At 43.3% G+C, this 23,736-nt stretch overlaps 1 protein-coding gene and 1 non-coding gene across 4 annotated transcripts in view; both read left to right on the top strand.

Annotated features, from left to right (window-relative positions):
- The window catches only part of ZCCHC8 (zinc finger CCHC-type containing 8), a 28,785-nt gene extending 5,736 nt beyond the window's left edge, over positions 1-23,049 (top strand). For 2 of the 3 annotated variants that reach the window (XM_008688846.2, XM_008688847.2), the window contains 11 exons: positions 1,405-1,510; positions 2,771-2,848; positions 6,241-6,344; positions 6,461-6,526; positions 7,116-7,176; positions 7,646-7,788; positions 8,062-8,204; positions 11,252-11,373; positions 12,844-12,930; positions 13,197-13,314; positions 18,318-23,049. In XM_008688846.2, coding sequence (XP_008687068.1) covers positions 1,405-1,510; positions 2,771-2,848; positions 6,241-6,344; positions 6,461-6,526; positions 7,116-7,176; positions 7,646-7,788; positions 8,062-8,204; positions 11,252-11,373; positions 12,844-12,930; positions 13,197-13,314; positions 18,318-19,099 — 1,810 coding nt within the window. In that variant the 3' untranslated portion in view covers positions 19,100-23,049. Of the gene's footprint in view, positions 1-1,404; positions 1,511-2,770; positions 2,849-6,240; positions 6,345-6,460; positions 6,527-7,115; positions 7,177-7,645; positions 7,789-8,061; positions 8,205-11,251; positions 11,374-12,843; positions 12,931-13,196; positions 13,315-18,317 lie in introns of those variants that run through there. The other variant, XM_040619985.1, reaches the window with a different exon arrangement.
- LOC121100072 lies at positions 281-407 on the top strand. The gene has a single exon (XR_005831802.1). It is a non-coding gene; the product is annotated as a small nucleolar RNA SNORA9 (small nucleolar RNA).
- Positions 23,050-23,736: the final 687 nt, after the last annotated feature.

The following is a 23,736-nucleotide window of genomic DNA, read 5'->3' as shown; positions in this document are numbered from 1 at the left end:
ATTTGAATCTGGGCCCATACTTTCTACGTATGTGAATCTGGGCAGGTCACAAACCTATCTGCATATCAGTTTCCTCACTGGAAAACAGGATACTAAGAATAACTACTTCTTAGGTAGCTAAATGAGCACCTGTAATAGCCTCTCATAAACATAACAGCCGCCACCGCAACAGTAGGTAATGTTAGTCGGTTCTCCCCCAAAATCAGGTAACTGAGTTTACCCTGCTTGCTGTCTTCAAAGCTTACCCACATGATTTTGTGTGTGTGTGAGAATTAGACCTTTGCAAGCCTTCCAGCATGCTTGGGCCTAGGGCGACTCAGTGCATTCCTTGCTAGAATGTCCTGAAATGGTTTGAGGCTTTGCCCTGTCCCTGCCTCGGAGCATGGTCATAGACATTTCAGGCAGTTGGCTGCCCCTCTCTTGGCTCACTGAATCTATTGTTATCTCAGGTGCTACGCAAGGTAAAGAAGGTAACAGGACCCATATATAGAGTGTTAGCTGCGTGGCAGGCCCATTACCTACTTTCTCTCAGCCCAGGTGGAACCCGAGGCTCTGAGGCCTGGGGACGCCGGATGGTGCGTGTGGCAGTAGCAAGGTGCTGGGCACAGCTGGGCACTAGCATTGTTGTCACCATCGGATTTGAATCAGCGTCTACTCTAGCTCGTGGCAGCCGCATTTCTGCACCGTATATCTGCCATTTTGCCTGCAGAAGTCTTAGGATGTCAGAGCTAAAGAGACCTGGAAGATCAAGTCTGGTGAAGAGCGAGTTGGCTGCGCCCCTGCAGCCTAACCTGGTCTCCTTCGGCACCGCCTGAACTGAGTGTTAACGAAAATACGATGAATGCGGTTCTTGACCTGGAAAGCTGGAGAAAGTAGACCTCCGTAGTTGGGCTACTTCATTTTAGGTTTCTGTCACATTTTGGTTTTATTTTGTTCCAGTTTAACATTTATATAGGAGTTTCCATAGATGTGCGTAGGGAGTCTCTGGGAGGAAGATAAGGAAGAATGGCTGGGTTGTGTTTGTGTTGCACAGCCAGGAAGGAAGCTTTTCATTACGTAACCCGTTCACACTTTTGGATTTTGAACCATGTTTTACGTGGATTATGTATTCAGAATTTAAATATGTAAAATTTATAAATAAAATCCGTCTATTCTCAGCACAAATGTTTGCCACTGTTACATGCCAAACACTGAGTTAGATTTTCGTAATCATTTTGTTAACTCGGCAACAATGTATATTTTTTCCTAAGAAATAGGTTCCTGAGTATTATAGTCAGTGATTTGATAAACCTCTGAGAAACAAGAGAACAGAATTTACTCCTGACGTCTTCTAATAATGCGTAAGATTTCAGTTTATTCAGTGTTTACTCTGGGTTCTAACTGTTGTGTCCTCCTCTCATGCAGGCAATATCATCAAGAAATAGAGGAATTTGTATCAAATTTAGTAAAAAGATTTGAGGAACAGCAGAAAAATGATGTGGAAAAGACTTCCTTTAATCTTTTGCCCCAGGTATTTCAAACGTAGGAGACTTTAATAGGTTATGCTCTTCATTGCCAATTATTAGGCCACAGGAAGCCTCTTGGTATCAAAATGAAAGTGATTAAGTGGAACCACTGTGTCCTACACTTGAAACTAATGTAACATTGTATGTCAACTACAACTTAAAACAAAAAAACCCAAGATTGTTAAGATTGTCTGTTCACCTCCCATCCTTCAGCTGGGCATCCTTCACTGGTCTGATCAGTGCAGCCTCAAGGGGTTCTTGTGCTTCGTGGCTCCTTCTCTGAGGGGAGTTGTTTTCAGACCTGGCTTCACTCAGAATTAGTCCTTTTTTCCCCCATTTCCTCATGTGGACACATGGTTTGGGGCAGAAAATTAATTTTAAGCCAGAAAAAAAAAAATTGTGTTTCTGGAGTTTATAAAAGATGAATTCTTTTTCTCTAAAACCAACAGGCTTGCGTGCCATCCTTTTTTTCCCCTTCTCCTTGTTGGGAAAAAATCAATAGTATGCCCAAAGAAATCTGAGAAATTTCACTATGTGACTATTAGAGCATGAATTTATATTTTAAAAAATCAGAATTGTGATTTCAGGCCTGTTTTTTAAATTTCAAATTAAGGTAAGTAGAGTCCTTCAAATAAGGATTGTTAGCTGTTTATCCTTAGGTTGGAGAACAGTGTGTTCTGATTAATTAAATTTTCATCATGTTTAGTTTTCATGCATCATAAGCAATTTTTAAAGATTCAAGAAACAAAACACATTTAACAATAAAAACCATACTTTAATATTACCTAATTTTGATTCAGGGAGCACTTCAAAATTTTATAGTGTGAGGTCTATTGAGAGTTATATTATCCATATTAACTAGTAATGTAGAATCACATATTTTTTAATCTTTCTAGTTATCTGACTTCAAGATAAAGTCTGCTTTGCCAGTTTAAGCATTGAGAGTTTAACTATTTAATTCATTAAATTTAATGCATGAATTAGTATTCGCTAACACGGAAGCATAGTGTATACTAAGGCTTCAGAAGGTGCTCTCTTCTGTATCTTTTATAAAATTTTTAAATTTTCCTGCTTGTGAAATTTATTTCGTAAACATTTCTAGCTTCCAAATTTACCCTGATGATGACAACAATGAATCAAAAACTTGATATACCTTAGTGGCGTGTATTAGAAAATAAAGGGGTGTATGTAAATTTCTAATACTTGAAATGCGAGGTTGTTAAACACTGGTGACTTTCTGTAACCCTTGTTTTTCTTTGCGTTAGCCATCCAGTGTTGTGCTGGAAGAGGACCACAAAGTAGAAGAATCCTGTGCCATTAAAAACAACAAGGAAGCTTTTAGTGTAAGTGTGGACATTTTAGTTTCGAATTCTGCAGATAACGTGTTTCCTATCCTGTGTCATTGGGGTGGCATTGAGATGATAAGGTGGTATAGCCAGGTGGCCTCAAATGATCCCCATCCTTTCATGAAATTCGTTATAAACAATAGGGTAGACTTCAGCCTCTAATTCGTATAGTTTGCTTTTTAATAACTACTGCATACACAATGGACATACTTCGGAGGACTTTATTTTTGTCCTGACAAACCTCCTTTCGCTGCCCTTAACGTGGATGACGACGTGGCACGCGTGCATGTTGCACTTACAGACGGCTGCAGCCGAGGGGATGGATAAGTAACTAATGTACCAGATGGCAGATAGGAGATGAAAAATGTTGACAAGCTCCAATGGTGGGTGAAAAATAGAAGCAGCATAACAGGGATGAGCCTACATTTAGGCCTTTCTGTACCTATGTGGAATCTCACTGTGTCAGTGCAGTGGAGTGGTGTGATTTTGCGACTTAGAGTTTTTTTTTTAAGAACATGATGTAATCCTGGATTCCGTTCAAGGCAGACTAGTTTTCATGTTTAGGGAGTATTGTGCCCCATTGATAGACCACAGTCTTGAAGACGTGGGGCTGCTGGGGTGATGAAGAGCCCCCAGCATTGCTGAAGAGATTGACAGAGGGTATCACATCTCTGCAAATGTAATAAAGGCTGTTAGTTGCAAAAGGTGTCATTTTAAATCACTCTGTAATGCCAGGTGGCAGAACCAGGACCAGTGACTGGATAGAGTACAAACAGGCACATTGCAAGTCAACTTTTAGTGCAGATTTCTATCTGAGATGTGAAAATGAAGTGGTAGGTCTCATGGGAAAAAAAAAGAAAATTCCATGTCACTGTAAAAAGTCAAAGACTGAAATGCTGTCGAGGTTCTTTAAAAAAAGAATTTGAACTATATAATTTTTCATGTCCCATCTAACTCTGAGGTTCTGGGGTTTAGAGTGGTACCTGCCTGGAAAGTAGGAATTTTATGTATTATTCATTTAGTCCTTTAATAAAGAGTAATAAATATTTACCAAATGCTCCCTTGTGCCAGGTACCCTTTTGGATTCCAGAGATACAGCAATGAAAAAGAAGGTCAAAGTCTCTGCTCTAGTTGAATTACATTCTAGTGGGGGGAGGCAGAGCTCTAAAGAAAATAAATCAGCATAAGGAGTTAGAGGGTAGCCATGGGGCATTTGGCTTGTATGGTGAGTAGATGGTGACAGCCTCTCCTAGCCGAGCCCTGGATCAATTGAGGGAGCGAGCGGCATTGCAGTTTGAGTGAAGAGTACTCCAGGCGGTAGAAAAAGTGAGTGGAAAGCCCTGGGGCAGGAGCAGACACTTAGAGTTGTTCACTATGTATCAAGTGCTGTTGTAAGCTCTTTACAGTTACTGCTCATGAAGGTACTATTATTATTCTCCTTTCAGGTGGGCAGAAACAGACTTGGAAAGTTAAGTAACTTGCCATTCGTCCCTTAGCTAGTCAGGAACAAAGCCAGGGTTTGAATCCAGGCCTTCTGACCCTGGAACATAAGCTCTAGATCTTTATGTTGCCTTATAAGCCATGGTAAAGGCTTTGGGTTTTACTGAGTGAGATGAGATGTCATTGGAGGCTTTTAAGTAGAAATGTGACATGATACGACTTGAATTTTTAAAAGAACTGGCTTCTCTGTGGAGGAGACTCTGTAGCTGGTTTGCATGTGGAAGCTGGAAGCCAGTGAGAAACTTACTGTAGGATCTCAGGGAAGATCGCAGGTTAGTCTAGAGAGCCAGTGGTGGAGGGGAGAAGTGGTTCGAACCTGGATATACCTTGAAAATAAAACTGATCAAGTGTGTTGATGAGTCGGATGTGTAGAACACGAAAGTGAGAGAGTAGTCCGAATGACTCAGGTATTTGGCGTGAGCAGCTGGAAGAATGTCCTTGCCTTCTCTGTGATGGGAAAAACTGGCGGGAGGAGCGGGTTTGGAGGGGAATGGGAATCCAGTTCAGTTTTAAGTAGGTGAATTTGAGATTCCTGTTAGTGTCCAGGAGAGCTGTCAGTTGGCACTTGAATATACAAGATTGGAATTTAGGAGGCAGAACTGGGTATGTGGGCGTTGTCAGCATATCATCATCCTTCATATCGTGGGTCTGGATAAATCACCTCGAGAGTGCAGGTAGAGAGGAGGACTGGGACCGAGTCTCACAGAAGATGGAGAGAGGAGGAGGACTGGTCAGCAGGGTAGAGCATGGTGTCCTAGAAGCCAAAAGAAGTGTTTCTCTGAGGAAGGAGGGGAGGAATCGCCTCTGTCAGTTGTTGCTCATAGTTTGAGACAAAGACGGAGCTGTGGGGGGCTCATTCATTGGGGAGCTTAGTGCCATGAAAGAAACAGAAGCCTTCCTGGAGATGTTCAAGAGGGAATGGCAGGGCCATCTAAGGAAAGGAAAAAAGAGTGGGGGACTATTCCAGATTAAAAGAGACTATAAAATTACTTAACATGCAAATGCAACAGATGAACCTTAAATCCTGGCTTAGGGGGGAAAAAGGCATTTTGGGGGCAGTTGGGAAAACAGTATAGATTGGATATAGATGATATTAAGGATTTATTAATTTTCTTAGGTGTGACAGTGGTATTGTAGCTTGTAGAAGAATGTTCTTATCCTCAGAAGACCCATTCTGAAGTGTTCAGGGGTGAAGGGTCATGAAAATAGTCTGTAGCTGGTTATGTGTGGAAGCTGGAAACCGGGTAGGAGTTACTGTGTTTATCTCAGGCGAGATAAAATAACGGCTTAGACTAAGTTGATGGCGATGGCTTACTTTCTTCCAACAGCGAAGTGAAAAATAAGTGTGTATGAGCATGTGCGTGTGTGTGTGTGTGCGTGCGCACACCCGCGTGGAAGATAGCAACAGTTGTTGGATCTAGGTGGACAGGAAGTAGCTGGGTGTTCACTGTACCATTTTTTCAACTTCTCTGTGTGAAAATTTCCCCCAGAATCAGAGGGAAAAGAAAAGAAAAGGGAATGGGAGGAGGGTGGAAATAGTAAACTCAGACGACTTTTCTGAATTGTCTTGCTGCCAAGGGAAGCAAAGAGATGGGGAATTGGAGGGAAACGTGAGAGTCAAAGTTTTTATTTTTAAAGTCTGAGGAGAATGCAGCTGATGGTAACGATGTCCTGAGAGGGGAAGTCCGATCTGGGAGACACAGGGGCGTTTAAAGAAGCAGCTCTTGCTTACACCTCAAAATCTGGCTCCTTTAACTAGGGAGTTGATTATGTCTTCTAAGAATTTCCTCCAAAATTAAATTGTTAAAACAATTAATCATAGTCTTACATAATTTAATGTCTTTTTTTTTCTGCTTAAATAGCAATATTTTTTGACTTGTTTTCTGCAGGTTGTAGGAAGTGTCCTGTATTTTACTAATTTTTGCCTTGATAAATTGGGGCAACCGCTACTAAATGAAAACCCTCAGCTTACCGAAGGATGGGAAATACCCAAGTATCCTACATAGTGAATGAAGATCTTTTATGCATCTTGCCATTAAGTTCACCTTTAAAAATATTTACCAAATTTTGCAGACTATGATAACTATTCCTTAATAAAATTCACTAAAGGTACCAGCAAGTCTTCAGCCACATTGTTTCTCTAGAAGGGCAAGAAATACAAGTAAAGGCAAAAAGGTTTGTGTGGGGAGTTGTTTTGTTTTCTTCTTCCTTTTAAGACTTTTTTAAACCAAAACCATAAACTCTTTTAGCTTGAAAAATTACTATTCTTCACCGCTGGCTTACTATAAATAAATTACAGATTAAGCTAGAATTTTAATATGTAGACATTTAATATGTTTAAATCAGTCATCTGTTTATTGGAATTCATTGGTTCACACCTAATATGCTCGGGTGGGTGGAAAGCTGTCGTTGTTGCTAAGAGTTTGATTGCTGTCTTATTATAACCTGCCCCCTCCCAAGTTACCTAAAGGAAATAGAATCTGTTTGCCTCGGTTCTTCTATTATTAACCGCTGACAAAACCCAGAGGTGACAGATCAGTCAGGAACATAAGGGTCCTTGGTTAAAAGAGTTGGTTAAAAGTACTGTTTGTTTAAATCGCTAAGTACAGGAGGTGAAAGTGTACTCATGACTGCAGATATTAGTAATCTGTGATCTGCGTGCTTCCTTGTCTCTCTGATACACTTTGCTGTCATAAAGAATTGTACTGATTTGCTTTTATATCTTCATTTACGTTATGCACATCTTTGTTTTTTGACCAAATAGGCCAAAGCCTCACTGTTTCAATTGTGGTTCTGAAGAACATCAAATGAAAGATTGCCCAATGGTAAATTTTTCTCATATAAAAAAAAAAACAAAACCTTTGAACTAGAACTTTCTAATGTTTTCCACACATTTATGGCGTTGTGTGAGATAAAGAAACTTGCTGTGTTAACTTTCTTTTGGTCCTTGAATTTGAAACCTTTTCAGATTTGTACTTAAATTTTAAGACCTTAGATTTAAAAAAGAATTATTACAGTGCTGTGTGACTGAGATGAATGAAACATGAGAGTTGCTTTTTAGAGTTTATTCTAAAAACTTGATTTTATGTTAAGATAATACCAAAATAATAAGAAATTAAAGTGCTGCTGCTTTTTGCTTATTTTTCTAAAATATCCACTCTTTAATACTTGTTCATTATATATTAAAACTGGAATAATCTGTTTGCTTTACCTAAAGCAGAGTGTTTATGTTTATTTAGTCCTGAAATAATTTCTGAACTTGTGTCTATTTTTCTCAAATGCATTGTGATCTAGCCGCGGAATGCTGCTCGAATAAGTGAGAAGAGAAAAGAGTATATGGATGCCTGTGGTGAGGCAAACAGCCAGAATTTTCAGCAGCGATACCATGCCGAAGAGGTGGAAGAAAGATTTGGAAGATTCAAGCCAGGAGTCATAAGGTACTTCTCTGATTTTTCCGTAGAATGTCGTTTCTGTGTCAGCAGTACTTGGAACCTTCTCTGCGTCTTGAGGGTAAACGTCGGTGTGTAGATGTGCTCCAGCACCGTTCTAGAGAATATGCATCAGTTCGTTCAGGAACATTCCCTGGAATCTCACCATGTCACTGTGTATAACATAAGACACACAATTGTTTTAAAACATTGGGGACTGTATGTGTTTTCATCCAAACAAGAATACTGTATTTTTTTTTCCCCTCTTTTGTTTTTCGTTAGCGAGGAACTTCAGGACGCACTGGGTGTGACGGACAAGAGCCTTCCGCCTTTCATATATCGAATGCGCCAGCTTGGATACCCACCCGGGTGGCTCAAAGAGGCTGAACTGGAGAACTCAGGGCTTGCACTCTATGATGGAAAAGGTATAGTATGTTAAGTTAGATAAGTCAGCGTAAATGTTACCTTTTTTTCCCCTTAGTTAGAGAATTACAGTAGTATCTGATAGGAATGTCCGGCTTGTTCGGTGTGTGCTAAGTTAACTGAAAACTAGCGTGATGTTGTTTACTTTGTTTTACAAGGAAGGAACTAAAACTTCATTGAGAATTATCAGATGTTATCTGGACCTGCTCAGTGACTACGTAGGCCAGAGCACCAGACCTCCAGCTAGTCCTCATAAGCTCTTGCCTTCCTTAGAAATGGTAACAGAAGCGCGCCTGGGTGGCTCAGTTGGTTAAGCGTCTGCCTTTGGCTCAGGTTGTGATCTCGGGGTCCTGGGATCAAGCCCCTCAATGGGGAGTCTGCTTCTCCCTCCCACTCTCCCTCTGTGCTCTGTCTCTCTCAAATAAATAAAAATCTTAAAAAAAAAAGAAAAGAAAGAAATGGTAACAAATCTATTCATCAGTGCCAGGAGACCTGGAAATATAGTTACATAAACCCTCTTGTGGTCTAGAACCCCTCTCTTAGGTATCTGCTCTAGAAAAATATTCATACGTGTGCACGAGGAAAGTATGTATACGTATTTTTGTAGCATTGAATATGACTGTGAAAAATTAAAAACATTAAGGCCCTAAAGAAAAATGGCCAAATAAATGATGGTGATCTGGGCTGTGGAATCCCTGCAGTTATTAAAGAGTGGAGTGAATCTGTGTGAGCTGACACGGCAAAATCCCGGTGCAGTACTGTTTCTGCCTAACCTACCCGGACGCCATTCATCCTCCCTTGAAAGAAAAGAAAAGGAAAGAAAGAAAAGAAAAGAAAAGAAAAGAAAAGAAAAGAAAAGAAAAGAAAAAGAATCCCACATGCATGAAACAGTGCTCCATGTTTTTTCTGAGGACATTTATGTAAAATGTTTTTTTAAAAGATGTTAACTGAGAACTGTTTAGATTTTAGGATTCAGACTCAGAGAAGCCTTTCCTGACCACCTTATCTGCCTATTTATCTATTTAAGATTTATTTATTTGAGAGAGAGAGAGCGTGCACATGAGTAGGGAACGGGGAGAGGGAGAGAATGTCCAAGCTGACTCCCACTGAGCAGGGAGCCTGACGCGGGGCTAGGTCTCGGGAGCCATGAGATCAGTACCTGAGCCAAATCCAAGACTTGGATGCTTAACCCACTGAGCCACCCAGGCACCCCTGACCACCTTATTTAAATATATCTCTTCCTCATTGGCCTGCCAGTCTTTATCACTGAGCCCTCTTTGTTTCCTTCATACCCTATCACAATTTATATATATATATATATTTCTTGGTTCTATTTCTCTCTATTTTCCCAGCTAGATGGTGTAAGATTTACAATTGCTAAAACCATACCTGTTTTATTCACCAGTATATCCCCTAGCACGTAGCACAGTGCCTGCAATGTGGTAGATGGTAAGAATACTTTTTTTAAAAAAAACTTTTTAAAAGTTTTAACCAATACAGCAAACTCAGCAGTGGTTCCCCTTGAGAAGGAAAGAAGATTGGACTAGAGATGGTAGTTTCTCTCTGATGCTCTGAGTCTTTCAAAAATGAGAATGTTTCTGTGTGTTACTTAAGTAATTAAAAAATATATATTTTTAAAATTTTTTTTATTTATTTTTGCACATGAGAGAGAACATGAGCGGGGGGGGGGGGCACAGAGGGAGAAGCAGATTCCCCACTGAGCAGGGAGCCCAATGTGGGGCTCTGTCCCAGGACCCCAGGATCATGACCTGGGACTAAGGCAGGTGCTTAACCGACTGAGCCACCCAGTCTCCTGGTAATTATAAATATTTTTAAGAATTCACCAAGCCACCCCTTCTCAATTAGTGCTGAAGAGCTATTTATAGGACAGCCCTTTTAATATCTCCCCAAGTCATGCTGACGTTCAGGTATCACTCATGCCACTTTCTGTAGGTGGTGCTCGCATTTCTGTTGTCTTGTCTTTCCCTCTTTTTTAGTTTGATTAGAGATTCTTTGGACAAAAGGTTGTGGGTGATTTGAGAGTCTCTCAAATCTCTTAATATATAGATTCCCTTCCTTGTTTTTAACAAAACTGTATTTTGTCCTTTCAAGTTTTCAAGTTTTTGCTGCTGCATCCCCATGGTGTGTTGCTTTAGTGTGTTCCTCTGTCCCTCTGTTTACTGTGATGGAACCAGTCACTGATGACCATTGCCTAGCTATACCTGTTAATGATATGTTGCAAAATGGTTATATCCTTGTTCTTTCATTACTTCTTAGCTTATTAGCTAGAATACTTACCTTAGTAGAAGCTTCTCGCAAATTGTTTGATTACCTTATGTATGTAGATATCATCGGACTGACAAAATAAATGCATGATTTATTTAGTAGTTTTCAAAGTAATAAAGTGGTTCCCAAATACCCTTCCGTCATCTGTAAAGTGGTTTTAATAGTGTGTACCTCTTAAAGTAGTTACGCAGATGAAGAGACTTAATACTTGTAAACCATTTAAAACAGTGTCTGGTACATAGTAAGAATTGTTTGTTCATTAAATAAAATAAAGGCATTGGAATAGAGCATCAGGCAAGTCATCAGATCAGTGCAGACTAGACTTTAAAGCAGCCCACAGACAAACCCAGGTTTCCAAGATTCTAAACATTAATTTTTATTAAAGTATCCTCATTGTTTAAAAGTTCTAATCTAGGGGCGCCTGGGTGGCTCAGTCGTTAAGTGTCTGCCTTCGGCAAAGGACGTGATCCCAGGGTGCTGGGATTGAGCCCCACATTGGGCTCCCTGCTCCACTGGGAGTCTGCTGCTTCCTCTCCCACTCCCCCTGCTTCTGTTCCGTCTCTCGCTGGCTCGCTCTCTTTCAAATAAAAAAAAAAAAAAAAAAAAAAAAAGTTCTAATCTCATGATTCAGAAAAATTGTAATTGAAGCCATTCTCAGAATGATTCTGTTGCCGTGAATATAAGCACTTGGCAGTCCGCTTTTGGTCTGGAGAGGGATTATGTTGACATACGGCAATACAAACGCTCTGATGGTCTCTCACAGACGGTGCTGACGGGGAAGCGGAAGCTGGAGAAGCCCAACAGAATAAAAGCGTCACCTACGATCTCTCAAAATTGGTAAACTATCCAGGTTTTAATATATCTACTCCCAGAGGAATTCCAGATGTAAGTATATTGTTTTTGTTTATTTTTCTGGGATGGGACATTGTAACAATGATTGTTCAAAACATTAGCTTACGTGGCCGTTACTGTTACGTAAAGAAGTAAATGTGTTACTTTTGTGTTTAACTTTGTAACTTTTAGGTTGACTAGAATCTTTTTTTTGTTTGTTTTTTAAGATTTTATTTATTTGGGGCGCCTGGGTGGCTCAGTCCGTTAAGTGTCTGCCTTCAGCTCGGGTCATGATCCTGGGGTCCTGGGATGGAGCCCCATGTTGGGCTCCCTGCGATCATGACCTGAGCCAAAGGCAGACGCTTAACTGACTGGGCCACCCAGGTGCCCCTATGTTGATGAGAATCTTAAGTGAAATCTTGTGTTCATTAAAAAAAACCACACACACTTTTTTTCTGATTTTTTGCCTTATGAAAAGGAGCTAAAAACAATAGTTAGATTCTATAAATCTTAAACTGTTCTAAAGTTAAAAGATAATGTTTTTAAAACATGGGATGGTTCTGAGAATTACTTGGCAAGTAAAGCCTTTAAGTTACTATGACTCCTTTTTCTGTGCTATAGTTCCTTTCCCCCATTTTTTCTCTTCAAAGTAAAATTTCTCATTCTATATGGGAATGGTTCTCTACATTTAATCTCTTCCAACTTTCATTTTATGTTTCAAGACTCGACAGTGGCCTGTTGTGGTAGTGGTGGTGGTGGTATTTCAATAAAAAAATGCCTTCTAGGTGTTCTTAGGACCTGGGCAGCAGAGAAGAAGCCAAAGGTCTGAACTATAGCGAATAGATGTGAAGATAAGTGTGTAATTCATTCAGGGCTAAGCTGCACAGCACGAACTATCCGTGCTTCTGGAAATGGTCCCAGTACCAGCCTACATCAGAGTCCACTGGGGGCGCTTGGTAGAAATGCACGTTGTTGAATCCCACCCTTAGATTTAATGGACTTGACCCTGGAATCTGTAGGTTTGACAAGAGCCGAAAGTGATTTTTCTCGAGAACCACTGTTGCATGTGCTCTTGAGATGAGAGAGAAGTGATGTTGAACCATAAAGATGAGTGCTGGGTTTGGAAAGGGAAAGAACAGAAGATGGCAGCTCAGCGTGAGTGAGCGTGTTAGGAGCGAAGGTGCTGTGGCCAGTGCCAGGGCATGAGGGGAGGGAAGCCTGACAGAGTCCACGCTGCCAGTGCCAGTGCCTAGAACTTCTGCTTGGAGTAGGTGGAACCTTTTTGGGCCAAGTGATTTTGTCAAGTAGGCTTTTGGTATTCAGTTTGGATCATTTTGCAGGCAGAGTTGGTTGGTTTTTTTTTTTTTTTCCCTTCAATGCACCATCATTTTTATTAATTCCCCCAAAAAGGAAAAATCACATATGAAGCAGAAATGTAATTTGAGACCTCCACTTTGCAAAAATCTCACAAGTAGGATGTTTTCCAAATCCAGGCTTGTTTTTTCCTTCTTTTCTCTTCGTAAGGAATGGAGGATGTTCGGGTCCATACCAATGCAGGCTTGTCAGCAGAAGGACGTTTTTGCCAACTACCTTTCTTCCAACTTCCAAACGGTAAAGAGCTTGTTAGGGTGTGCTTGATAAGAATTTGTGGCCTGTGTTTGTGGGATTTTGTGACTCATTAGCGTCCTAGTGCTCTTTTGTTTTGTATATAAAGCGCTCTGTGTTTTCTGATGAGTCACAAGGAAAAGGTTAGCTGCATTCATCCTTTACCTACACTTAGCTCCAGACTGGTTTTCTGAGTGGTGTTGGAGGGAGGGTGTGGAATCTAGTTCTTTGTCCACCCCATTAACTTATGCTTGGCTTGGCTCCTCCGTTAGCCAAGTGTGAGGTCTGGCAGCAAGAGGTCATCGTCCCAGTCCAGCCCTGGTAGCCCGAAGAAGCAGAGGAAGGAAGGCGGCTCAGCAGCCTCGCCTGCAGACATGGAGCTCGACTCAGGTAGGTTTCGTTCCATGGTGTTGATTTCACTGAGAAGGTAGGGCGAATGGGCATGCTTCTGAGTTCCATTAGGAAGAGGGTGCCTTATGATCGCAAAAATAATGCTTTGATTTTGTCCTTGGAGATGAGAGCATCACCTCTAGAACTGATACAGGGTCAGGTGGGGGACAGCTTGGTGTGAGGGCCAAGTGGGCCAGCTTACTGAGTTCCTGAGTCAGGCGGTGGAAGGTGGTCTGCTTTAGCAGCTCCATCCCAAGAGGAAGAAGGACAGAACCAAACTTTCCCAGGTATTCTTCCCATTCTTCTTACCCCAACTTGGCAAGTTGCCCCTCCTTTCAGGGAAGAGAGACCCTGAGGAAATTTGTCCTTTTGGAAACCCACAGTGGAGCAGAGGCCTTGCCCTCTGGTCGTCCTCTGGCTTTTTACTCCGTAGTCGTCTGGGCGTAACCATGGAAGCTGTGGCCAGCCAGGACTGTGACAGTCCTCAGCAGGTCCGTAGTGGATCAGGATAGACACACGCCTGCCTTGTTGAGTCCTTCACCCCCAGTGCCAACCACCAGTCCTTGGGGCTTCCCCTTGGGACTGTTGGTGAGTAGCCTAGATTTTGCCCTCAGCAAGCTCTGGAATGAATCAGAACTTTGTTAATTTGATAAATCGCAAAGCTACTCTGAAGCCAAGACTGAAAACTCACTCCTTGTGCTACTTCCCATCCCAAATTAGGCCCACTTGTTTTGGTTCTTTTCACATGTCAGATGTTCTGAAGTGAGATTAAATGGCGACATGGAGATGAAGTGCATTTAGATACCCTGATGATAAGATGCTAGCAATCCCCAGTGTGATTATGAATCCCTTCTTACTTTTAAATTCCCAGGGAGAATTTCAAGGTCACAGATTAGATTCCCTTCAAGTCCAAGGTAATTAAAGTCCAGAATCCCAGCCCCTCTCCCCAACCATTTAGCCAAAATTTTTGCTCTGCTTAGTCTCAGCCACCAGAGTTCTTGATGCCAAAATAGCATTCCCAGCTGGGCTTTTAGTAGCTACGGCCTGATTTCAGTATCCAGTCTCACTTTTCACAGGGTCAGCGAGTTCCTAACAGAATTATGACAGCCTTTGCCACATTTATGAACTTTTGAAAACAAGCAATTCTCCAGAACTCAAAAGCAGTTGTCCCAGACAAGATTAGCTTCCTGGAGGCCAGCACCTCTCTGTGTTATCAGAGCCCATGGCCAGGGGTTCTGAGCAAGGGCAAAATTCGTGGTTTCTGTCTCTCAAGGACTTCTGTGGGTGTGGTTGTCTGACTCTGCCACCCGTGCACTTAAATTCCGTTGGAAGAAAACTCCCATAGGAAGTGAATTTTGGTCTTAAGCACTTAAAATATCTGTGGGCAGGAGCCACCTGTGCTTGGTGTTTTGAATCTTTTTTGGGGGAGGGGCAGAGAGAGAGAAAATCTCAAGCCGACTCCGTGCTGAGCACAGAGCCCAGTGCCGGGCTGGATGCCGTAACCCTGAGGTCATGACCTGAGCTGAAATCAAGAGTCGGGGACGCTTAACCAACTGAGCCACCTGGGTGCCTCTGTTTTGAACTTTTGAGACGTCGTTTCTGCATCTCGGTGTGAGAATTGGTGGTGGAACACCGCTGGTACCAGGCCCACACTCTCATGTGCGGGTGTTTTCAGCCCTATGCTGGGAGCTTCGTTTATGTCCTGTTAGGGAATTGCTGAGGCCTGAGAAACCTGCCTCCTAGGGGTTTCTCTCCCTCCCCCTCATATGTGTCATTAACCAATCTAGAGCCAACCTGAACCCCTGTGATGAAGTCAGACGCTTCATCCCAAGGCCAGAGACCTGAGAATCCAAGTTTAGTCCCTCCACCTTTCCTCCGTGGCTCTCAGTCCAGAGTGGAATTGGGGGCGGAAGACCGTGCACTTGCTTAATAACCCTGGGGTGAACAGTTCCATCAGAGCCTCACTGGGTGTCTGTAAGGCAAGCAGGACCATTCAGAACAAAGATTACCCCTGGTGCCTGAAAGGCAGCATTGCCACACTGTACTGTCAGGTCCGGCTCGGGCACGTTTCCTGAGGAGTGGTTGTGCCCCGTGCTAAGCCGCAGCAGTGCCCTGATACCCTCACCTTTGCCAGCCGTGCCTTAGCTCGCCAGGTCACTCTCGCCCTGTGGTCTTGAATTGAATCCTTTCATCAGCGGAGCCTCTGCTGGCGTCTGCTGATGCTTCTGCCTGCTTGCGCACGTTTGCTAGGGGTATTCAAGGTCCCAGGCTACTTGCTAAAGGCCCTCTGGTCTCAGCCCTGGGCAGTGGCACCTGGTTTTGTTTATAAGCCTCTGCCTCTTTAGAAGAACCACACTCGTAAGTGAAGCCGCTATAAGATGCCCTCACCTCCTGAGGACAGAGGACCACGTGGCAAGAGCTTCCTTGCCCAAACCACAGGCTTCAAAGATGAGCCAGTATGAACCTCTACAGAATACCAGGATAAGAACACTGACCACACACTCAAGCTCAAGGCCGAAAGCCACATGTCTGGACCACCATGTGTCTCCATGCATCTCCATCCCCAGTCAGCCCTTCAGTGTTTCCTCTCAACCCACCAGATGTCAGGTCTTCGAGTTGCCAGTAGTAGCCGGCTTTCCCACCTAGGTTCTGAACAACTTAGGTGATCAGTCAACAAGTAATACTATCCCAGATAATCAGGGCCAGATTTTAGTACTGCTCAGTCCCAGAGCCACGGTGGCCTGCTCCCTGAACACTGAAGCAGGCTGGCTTGTTAACACCCGGGTGTGTGGTCCTAAAGCAAGGCAGGCCTTCCCACCCCCAGTACCGGCGCTGCCCCCACCCAGCTGCTTCCGGCCCTGCAGGGGCAGAGCTCCGGAAGGAGGAGCAGAGCATGTGACCTCCGGGGACAGCTCCCTCCCAAGAAGAACTGTTGAGTTGGTCTAATTATTTTCCTGTGGAAAACTTCATTAGCAAATGATTATGTTCTAAGTGAAGTGGATCCCATGTCACAAACCCGTGGGTTCAGCGTTTCGGTTTGGAACTGTGAACCAGAGCTGCCTCCGCGTCCTCTCCCGGTGGGCGTTGACATTCTCCTGTCAAGAATACATACCACGTGTTCTGTGCAAATGACGCTCGGGTTACACTTTGGAATGGTTTGTTCTTAAACATGACCGGCGTTGGTTGTTAAAGAAATCACTGACGGGTGTTCTGTCCTCCCTGCCTCCCGTCCCCTCCTCCTACGTGGTGTTCATTGTAGAGAAGAGCACCTGTGGTGTCCTTGGGATTCCCAGGCTGAGATGCCGCTCATCTGCACTCAGATCCACCCTTCATCCTGGCCCTGCTTCTAGCCGGGTGCCCAGATCCCAGCGGTACCTCAGTAGGGGCGTCTTTGTTCAGGCCTCTGTGTCCCGATGGCTCTCCCTGCCCCTCTCACTGCTGTTGCATCCTTCCTTTCAGCTCTTAGCTCTTCACTCTTCTGAGTTGATTTCTTAAAATCTAAGTGACAGTATGTTACCTCACAAATCTTACTGTCCGTACGAGAAAGTTCAGACTGGTTTTGCATAGCTGTCGAGATCTTATTATTCGGTTGAATTTGCCAAATTTTTAAAACTTGTGCTGTTTTGGACCCTCTACTAGACCCTGAGGACAGGAAGATTGATGAGACACAACTGCTGCCCATAGTGTGCAGTGTGTGTCGCCTGGGGAGTGCAGGGGCACGGGCGTCATTTTAATATGAATGCGGAGCCCGTGGTGAGACCTACAGCGCCACAGAGCTGGTTACGGGGCTGGTTACGGGCTGTAACGGTGTCCCAGAGGAAACGCCGAGCCGCTGTGCTGGATGAGGTCATAGACCCTGATCAGGACAGCCTTTGAGCTGCATCTTGAGGAATAAATTCAAGGATTTACCATGGGCATTGAGCAGGGTTAGGGTATTTGAGTCCATGGGACATGCCAGTGCAGAAGCATGAGACATCCCAGCACCCTGGTCCAGTGGAAGAGTGGCAGCTGGGGCTTCAACCCGCCAGTGAGAAATGACATGGTGGAAGTAGGTAAATTCTTGGTCATAGAGGGCCTTGTTACAAGGCACGGAGGATCCGCCTTTGTCCCGTAGGTGATGGGAGCACTGGAAGATTTCTAATGAGATGGGAAGGTTAATGGGACCAGCTTTGTGCTTTACAAAGGTGGATAGTTTGGAGGATGGATGTAAGGAAGCTGAATCCAAAGGCGTGGGTGACTCCAGTATTCCTGATACAGTGTCACGGCTGGGCAGTCCGTAGGAGAGAGTAGACCCCAGAGAGCCAGGGACCAGGGGTGGGGGAGCAGAGGCAGAGGAAGGACTCTCAGGGGATGGACAGGCTCAGTTTGGGAGACGTCAGCCAGCCACCACCGATGGTACCAGTAGTGAGAATAGCAGGTAGGAGCAGAACCCGGGTTTGAGGGAAAGATCCTTTGTTTCGGACAGGTCGGATCTGTTGTGTCTGGGACATACAGGTGATGAGGACCAGTGACCGGTGAGCCACACGAACCCATAGTTCAGGCGGGTGGTCTAGACTAGAGGTGCAGAACTGGGAAATAGGCCAGCGTGTAACCCACCCCGTCTGCTCAGCTTCGTCTCCTTCGGCAGCAGCCTGTCCAGCCTGCGTTTCCTGCCACTGTCCCCCTCCACTTTCCGGGGACCCCTGTCTGCCATGCCCGCCCACCACCTGGAAATTACTCTCCGCCTCCATGCCCTTGTTCATGTTTCCTCACTCTGAAACGGTGCACACAGCATGCAGATGGATTTCCAAGGGGTTTCGGGAAAGTTCGCTGTCGGGAAGAGCCCGAGCTCTCCCTGCAGGTGTTCTTCTCAGGTGGTGATGGTTGTGGTACCTGAGCCTCCAGGGTGTTCCCCAGCCAGCTTCTTTGGCCACCGAAATCTCTGGATACACCTGAGTTCAAATTAGAAATGTTGGTAAAACCAGATGCTGCGACAGCTTCAAGTGTCCTGACTTTTCTTTCAGATGCGGAGATCCCGCACAGCTCTCCAAGCAGCGAAGCTTTTCAGTTTCAGCCCCCATTGCCCCCTGGCACTCCTCCCCCCCTGCCACGGGGGACTCCTCCACCCATCTTCACCCCTCCGCTCCCCAAGGGCACCCCGCCGCTGACTCCCGGTGACTCCCCGCAGACCCGAACAGCGTCCGCGGCTATGGATGAGGACTCGCTGACTCTGGAAGAACTTGAAGAACAGCAAAGGCGGATATGGGCGGCCCTCGAGCAGGCGGAGAGCGTGAACAGTGATTCTGATATTCCTGTGGACACACCTTTAACTGGGAATTCCGTTGCCTCTTCGCCTTGTCCAAATGAGCCAGACCTCCCTGTTCCAGAGGGGAGAACCTCTGAAAAGCAGACGCCTGATGAGCCCGAGGTAGCAGACCCTTGTACAAAGAAATCGGAAGTTGAACATTCTCTGAGCCCAGATTCTGAGCCTCCGTTGCCTTGTCAGAAGGAAGAGGAAGAGTCTGCTCAGCTAGACTCTAAAGATGCTCGTCTGGACAATGGCAGTGTTGTGTCGAACTGCGACATCAGTAATGGAGGCAGTCAGAAGCTCCTTCACGTGGACACCAGTCCTTCAGCAGCCACTAAAACTCACAGTCCTGTACCTGACATGAGCAAGTTTGCAACTGGAATAACGCCATTTGAATTTGAGAATATGGCAGAATCTACTGGAATGTACCTCAGGATAAGAAACTTGCTAAAGAACTCACCCCGAAACCAGCAGAAAAACAAAAAGGCCTCTGAGTAACTGCTTGACTTTAGCACGAAGAGCTATTTAATTACCTGTAACTTTGTGTTGTTAATTAGTACCAAGTGGAGATAAAATTGTTTTCCGGTTTGTCCCTCCCATGTTTAAAAATCTATCCAAAGCTTACTTGTGGCCCAAAGGTAGGCCTGTTTTAAGAACAGAAAGACTGGGCTTGCTGGTTTACTATATTTTATTCTTATTGATAAAAACTTGGGGGGGTGATGCAAGTATGAGCTGGTTTAGAGACAGTTTGCTAAGGTTTCTACTACTTTTGGATTGTGTCTGTCAAGAGTGATGGTTTTTATCTGTCTTTTGTACATTGATTTCCCTTTCTACATTTTGCTAATTATCCTGTATATAAGTTTAATATATCATTTTTTAAAGAAAAAAATTCTAACCATTTTAAATTCATATTTCAACTCTGACAACCAAATGAGAAAAATCAGGGATGAGCAGCTTTACCCCATTTGGGGTATTTTTGTAAGTGATTTACACACATCAATTTTAATAACACTTTTACTTTTTTGTAACTTCATTCCTCCTATAAGTTTGCTATACAGGTATGTTCATCTTTATGTACAAAGGTTTAATAAATTAGCTTTCATATACATAATCTTAAGACTGAATACAAAAAAGTGATTCAGTTAAATTAGTGTATACAGCCTTGTAAGTTTGGACATAAATTATGTGGTTGCAAAAATTAGTGGTAGCAAAGAAAATCTAGGAAAATGCAAGTTTGAGTATTTTTAATGTTCTTTCAGCCTTAACTATAGAGACAGCAGAATCTTTTAAAGTAATTATTTTGAAAACAAAACAAAACAAAAAAACCGGAGGGCAGCTAGCCTTTGTATAAAAATAACTTTCTAGATTTGAACCCTAAGATAATTAATACTTAGAAGTAAAAGGTAGACATAAACAAATTGCTTTTAATCGTCAGATACATAAGATAGTGCTGGACTGTGCTTTTTGTCTTTACAGTCGCGTCCCTGAAAATAAACAACTTGAACTTAGTCTCAGGTAGTGTGATCCTGCTCTCAGGCCAGCAGAGGGAGCAAACTACAACCATTGCAGACCATTCCAGATTCCGTTTTCAGTTTGAGGACTCGAATAACCACATCTACTCTTCTATAAACAGGAAAGGGAAAGAAAATCCTAGGAAAGGGACAGTTTATTTTCAAGGCCCTCACAGAACATGCTAGAAATTGAATAAAATGTTAAATACTTCTGGGTTTTTGAGTGGAAGTATAAAAAAAAAAGTGATCCTAGTTTACATAGTGTTTTCATATACACTGTCTTAATATTTTTGTCAGGTACATCTAATATCACTCCATTATGTCTGTAACCTGAGGAAACTGGTGGCATTGAGAGGTTCCAGGGACTTGTCAGCGTGCAGGAAGTGGTTGTTGACAGGCCAGTCTTCCACTGAGGCCTTGACTATTCCCTGAGTCATACAGGTGATGAAGGGCCGCTCTGAGGACTGCTTGGGAGCACCAGGGAGAGACACCTAGCAGTTTTCTCCTTAGCACGAGCCACAGGTCTCATGTTAAGGTGTGTTTGTGGCATTCCCCCCATGTTCACAATCCCCATAGTAGGCAGGTATGGTTAATTTCCTGTTTTAGAGGAAGTACCTAAGACCCGCAGCTGGTAAATCACCTAGTGACCCTAACTCCAGAGCGCTCTGACCCCCACACCCACACTCTTAGCCACTGTGGTGCCTCCTTGTCAAAAGCTCTATAAAAGCAGTGGCTTCTCCAAAATTGGCTTCTCTTTTTTACTTGCTCAGTTACTTATTAAGGACACAGTTATGTAGTTCTATGTGCTTTGGGGCCTTACAAGGAGGAAATGATAGAATCTGCTTCTAGGAGCTTACACGCTAGCAGAAGACGATGGCGTCCTCCTGGCCACGAGATCCACGGAGTGGCCGAATAGAAAGAACAAGGTACTTGGACCATCTCGGGTAATGGGAGAAGCACCTAGGGAGGACTGGCTTCAAATTCACAAGGCTGTGGGTTCAAGTGTTTATTTGAAAGGTACTTAAAGACTTACGGAAAGAGGGAAACACTGAGCTAAGCCTGAGAGGGGAGGTAGAAGGATTTCCACAGATGAAGCGACCATTGAATGTACAGGAAATGCCATGAATAACACGAGCAGGAACATTCAAGAAATGTAGGGTGGTAGAAAAAAGGACTTTGAAAAGGGCCCTTGATTCATCAACACTGAGAACTCTTGATTGCTTTGCTATGGCCTTTGAATTTTATTAGGGAAAAGGATCTGCTTACAGATCTTTCGGTGACAAGTGACCTCATCTAAGTGGTATTTTAGGGAGATGAATCCTAAAGCAGAACTGAGAGTGAACTGGAGAGAAGAGACATTTCACAGAAGGAAGCCTCCCCCAAATGCAAAGTACTTGCCTTAGGAGGTGCCCCACTTTAAAAATCCGTCGTACCTGCTGTATTTGAGCACCATGGGGAGCGCTGGGCGGAACAACACGTTGTGTGGACTTGTCTGCGCGGTGACAGGTCTCCGGGTGTGGGTAGGTGAGGTCATAAGCAAACACTTGTACTTCAGGCTGGACTTGGAGCTGGGCTGGGGACCAGTTTCTAATCTTTGCCTTGGGTTGGAAGGAATGTGGATTGCAATACGGGTTGCTAAAACAAGACCGGCTGTCATCTCCTTGGGCAGATAAGTGGAAACAAGGCTCTGCCCTTACTAAAATCAAATAACCGATTTCTTCTTTCCAAAGCTTGCGTTTCCTTAAGTGGTCAAAACTAGCCTGCTTTTCTTCCAACAACAGTTTCTCCTAGTTGGTTCTGTTCTTCAGGTTCTCTGCCGGAACCATTTTGCCCTTCTGTGTCAGACTTTGTAGATTGTCGTTAGCGTGCAAAGTCGACAAGGGTGTTGTACGATTTTGAATACCCAAGTGGTTTGTAAGGCATAACTCAGTTCCCAAGAACCCGATGTGTCCACACAACCTGTGTTTGGTTTTTTTCAGCAGTTAGGAAAGTCCTTTTTACTTCAACCTAATGTATTCATTGATCTAATGGTCTGAATTCAATTTAGAATGGTCAGGGTAAAATTATTTTGTTGATGTGTTTATAAATTGTTAATTACAGAGCCACGTCTGTATTAATAAATCGGAAGTTTCTGAACAGGCATGCTTTGTAAATTACCAGCAATCTAGGTAGAATGTTTACGAAATGTTGGAGTGGTGACAGCTGTCTAAAAGGGAATTATTTATATATATATACATATTTATTTATTTAAGCTTCTAAACAAGTAACTGCATTTGGGGGGGGGAATGGAGAGAGACTGTAAAATTAAGTGGAAAGACCTCCCTCCCTATTTATTAGTTGAAGAGCATGTGTTTGTCATTCATATTTGGATTTCGAATTTGTGGATTTTATAATTTAGAAAACCAGCCCTCTGTAAAATTCACACCCATGCCCTTCTGCTAGCTGATGTTAACCGTCCATGCGTTAGACTTGACTTCTAGTGAATTTCCATTTGCACCTATACCCCTTCGTAATTATTTAAAGAATAAAGTGAGAGACTTGATTTTTCTTTGAAATCTTTCCTTTTTGAATTATAAGCAGAAGGAGTAACAAAGCCATCGATTTAAAGGGAAATCTGTAAAGGAAACCCACACCATTTTTCTTCATACAGTATAGAAATTTATTTTTTTACCAATTTTCTAAACCCCAAACTTTTGTTTTTCTTTCCCCAAATGGAAAGTCTTGATTTTTTGTTGATTATAAATGTAATGCATATTTGTTTATAAATTCAAACAAAACGGAATAGTATAAAGCCCTTTATAATCACAACTTTCAGAGAAAAATCATTGTTTGTGGTTTGGTATACACCTTTTTCCTGAGCAAATACATGTAACTAAGAATTTTTAAAAATGTTTTATATGTATTAGTGTGTTTCAATAAAAGTGAGATTATACTGTACTTACAAGTATTTGAAATCTAGTTATTGTGTTTTTTGAGATTTTGTTTTGGGGCGCCTGGGTGGCTCAGATGGTTAAGGTTTTATTTTTGTTTTAAGTAATCCCTATGCCCAATGTGGGGCTCAAACTTAACCCCAAGATCAAGAGTCCCATACTGCATGGACTGAGCCCGCCAGGTGCCCCTCCAGTTATCATTGTTAATGGCTACATGGTAGCATACCGTATTTATTCAATATCATTTATGATATTTTTGCTACAAATGCAGTGAGCATTTTTTTAATTTTAATTTTTTTTTGAGAGAAAGAGTGCATGCGCAAGAGTGGGGGGTGGGGAGAGGGAGAGGGAGAGAATCTCCAGCAGACCATGCTAAGCCTGGATCCTGATTCAGGGCTCAATCCCACGACCCTGAGATGGACCAGAAACAGAGTCAGATGCTTAACCAGCTGAGCCATCCAGGCACCCCTGCAGTGAAGAATGTTTTTATAAGTTTGTTTATGTATATATGTGAGAGCGTGCACAGAGGGAGAGGGAGAAGCAGACTGCCCGCTGAGCAGGGACCCCCCACCGCCCACGCAGGCTTGATCCCAGGACCCTGAGATCATGAGCTGAGCAGAAGGCAGACACTTAACTGAGCCACCCCGGCACCCCCACAGTGAATTTTAAAGGTAAATCCTTAAGGGGCACTGGA

The sequence above is a fragment of the Ursus maritimus genome, unplaced genomic scaffold (genome assembly GCF_017311325.1).
Source record: "Ursus maritimus isolate PB19 unplaced genomic scaffold, ASM1731132v1 scaffold_33, whole genome shotgun sequence".
Taxonomy (NCBI): Eukaryota; Metazoa; Chordata; class Mammalia; order Carnivora; family Ursidae; genus Ursus; species Ursus maritimus.
The sequence above is the reverse complement of the archived record's forward strand: the minus strand, read 5'-3'. Positions and strand labels throughout refer to the sequence as shown.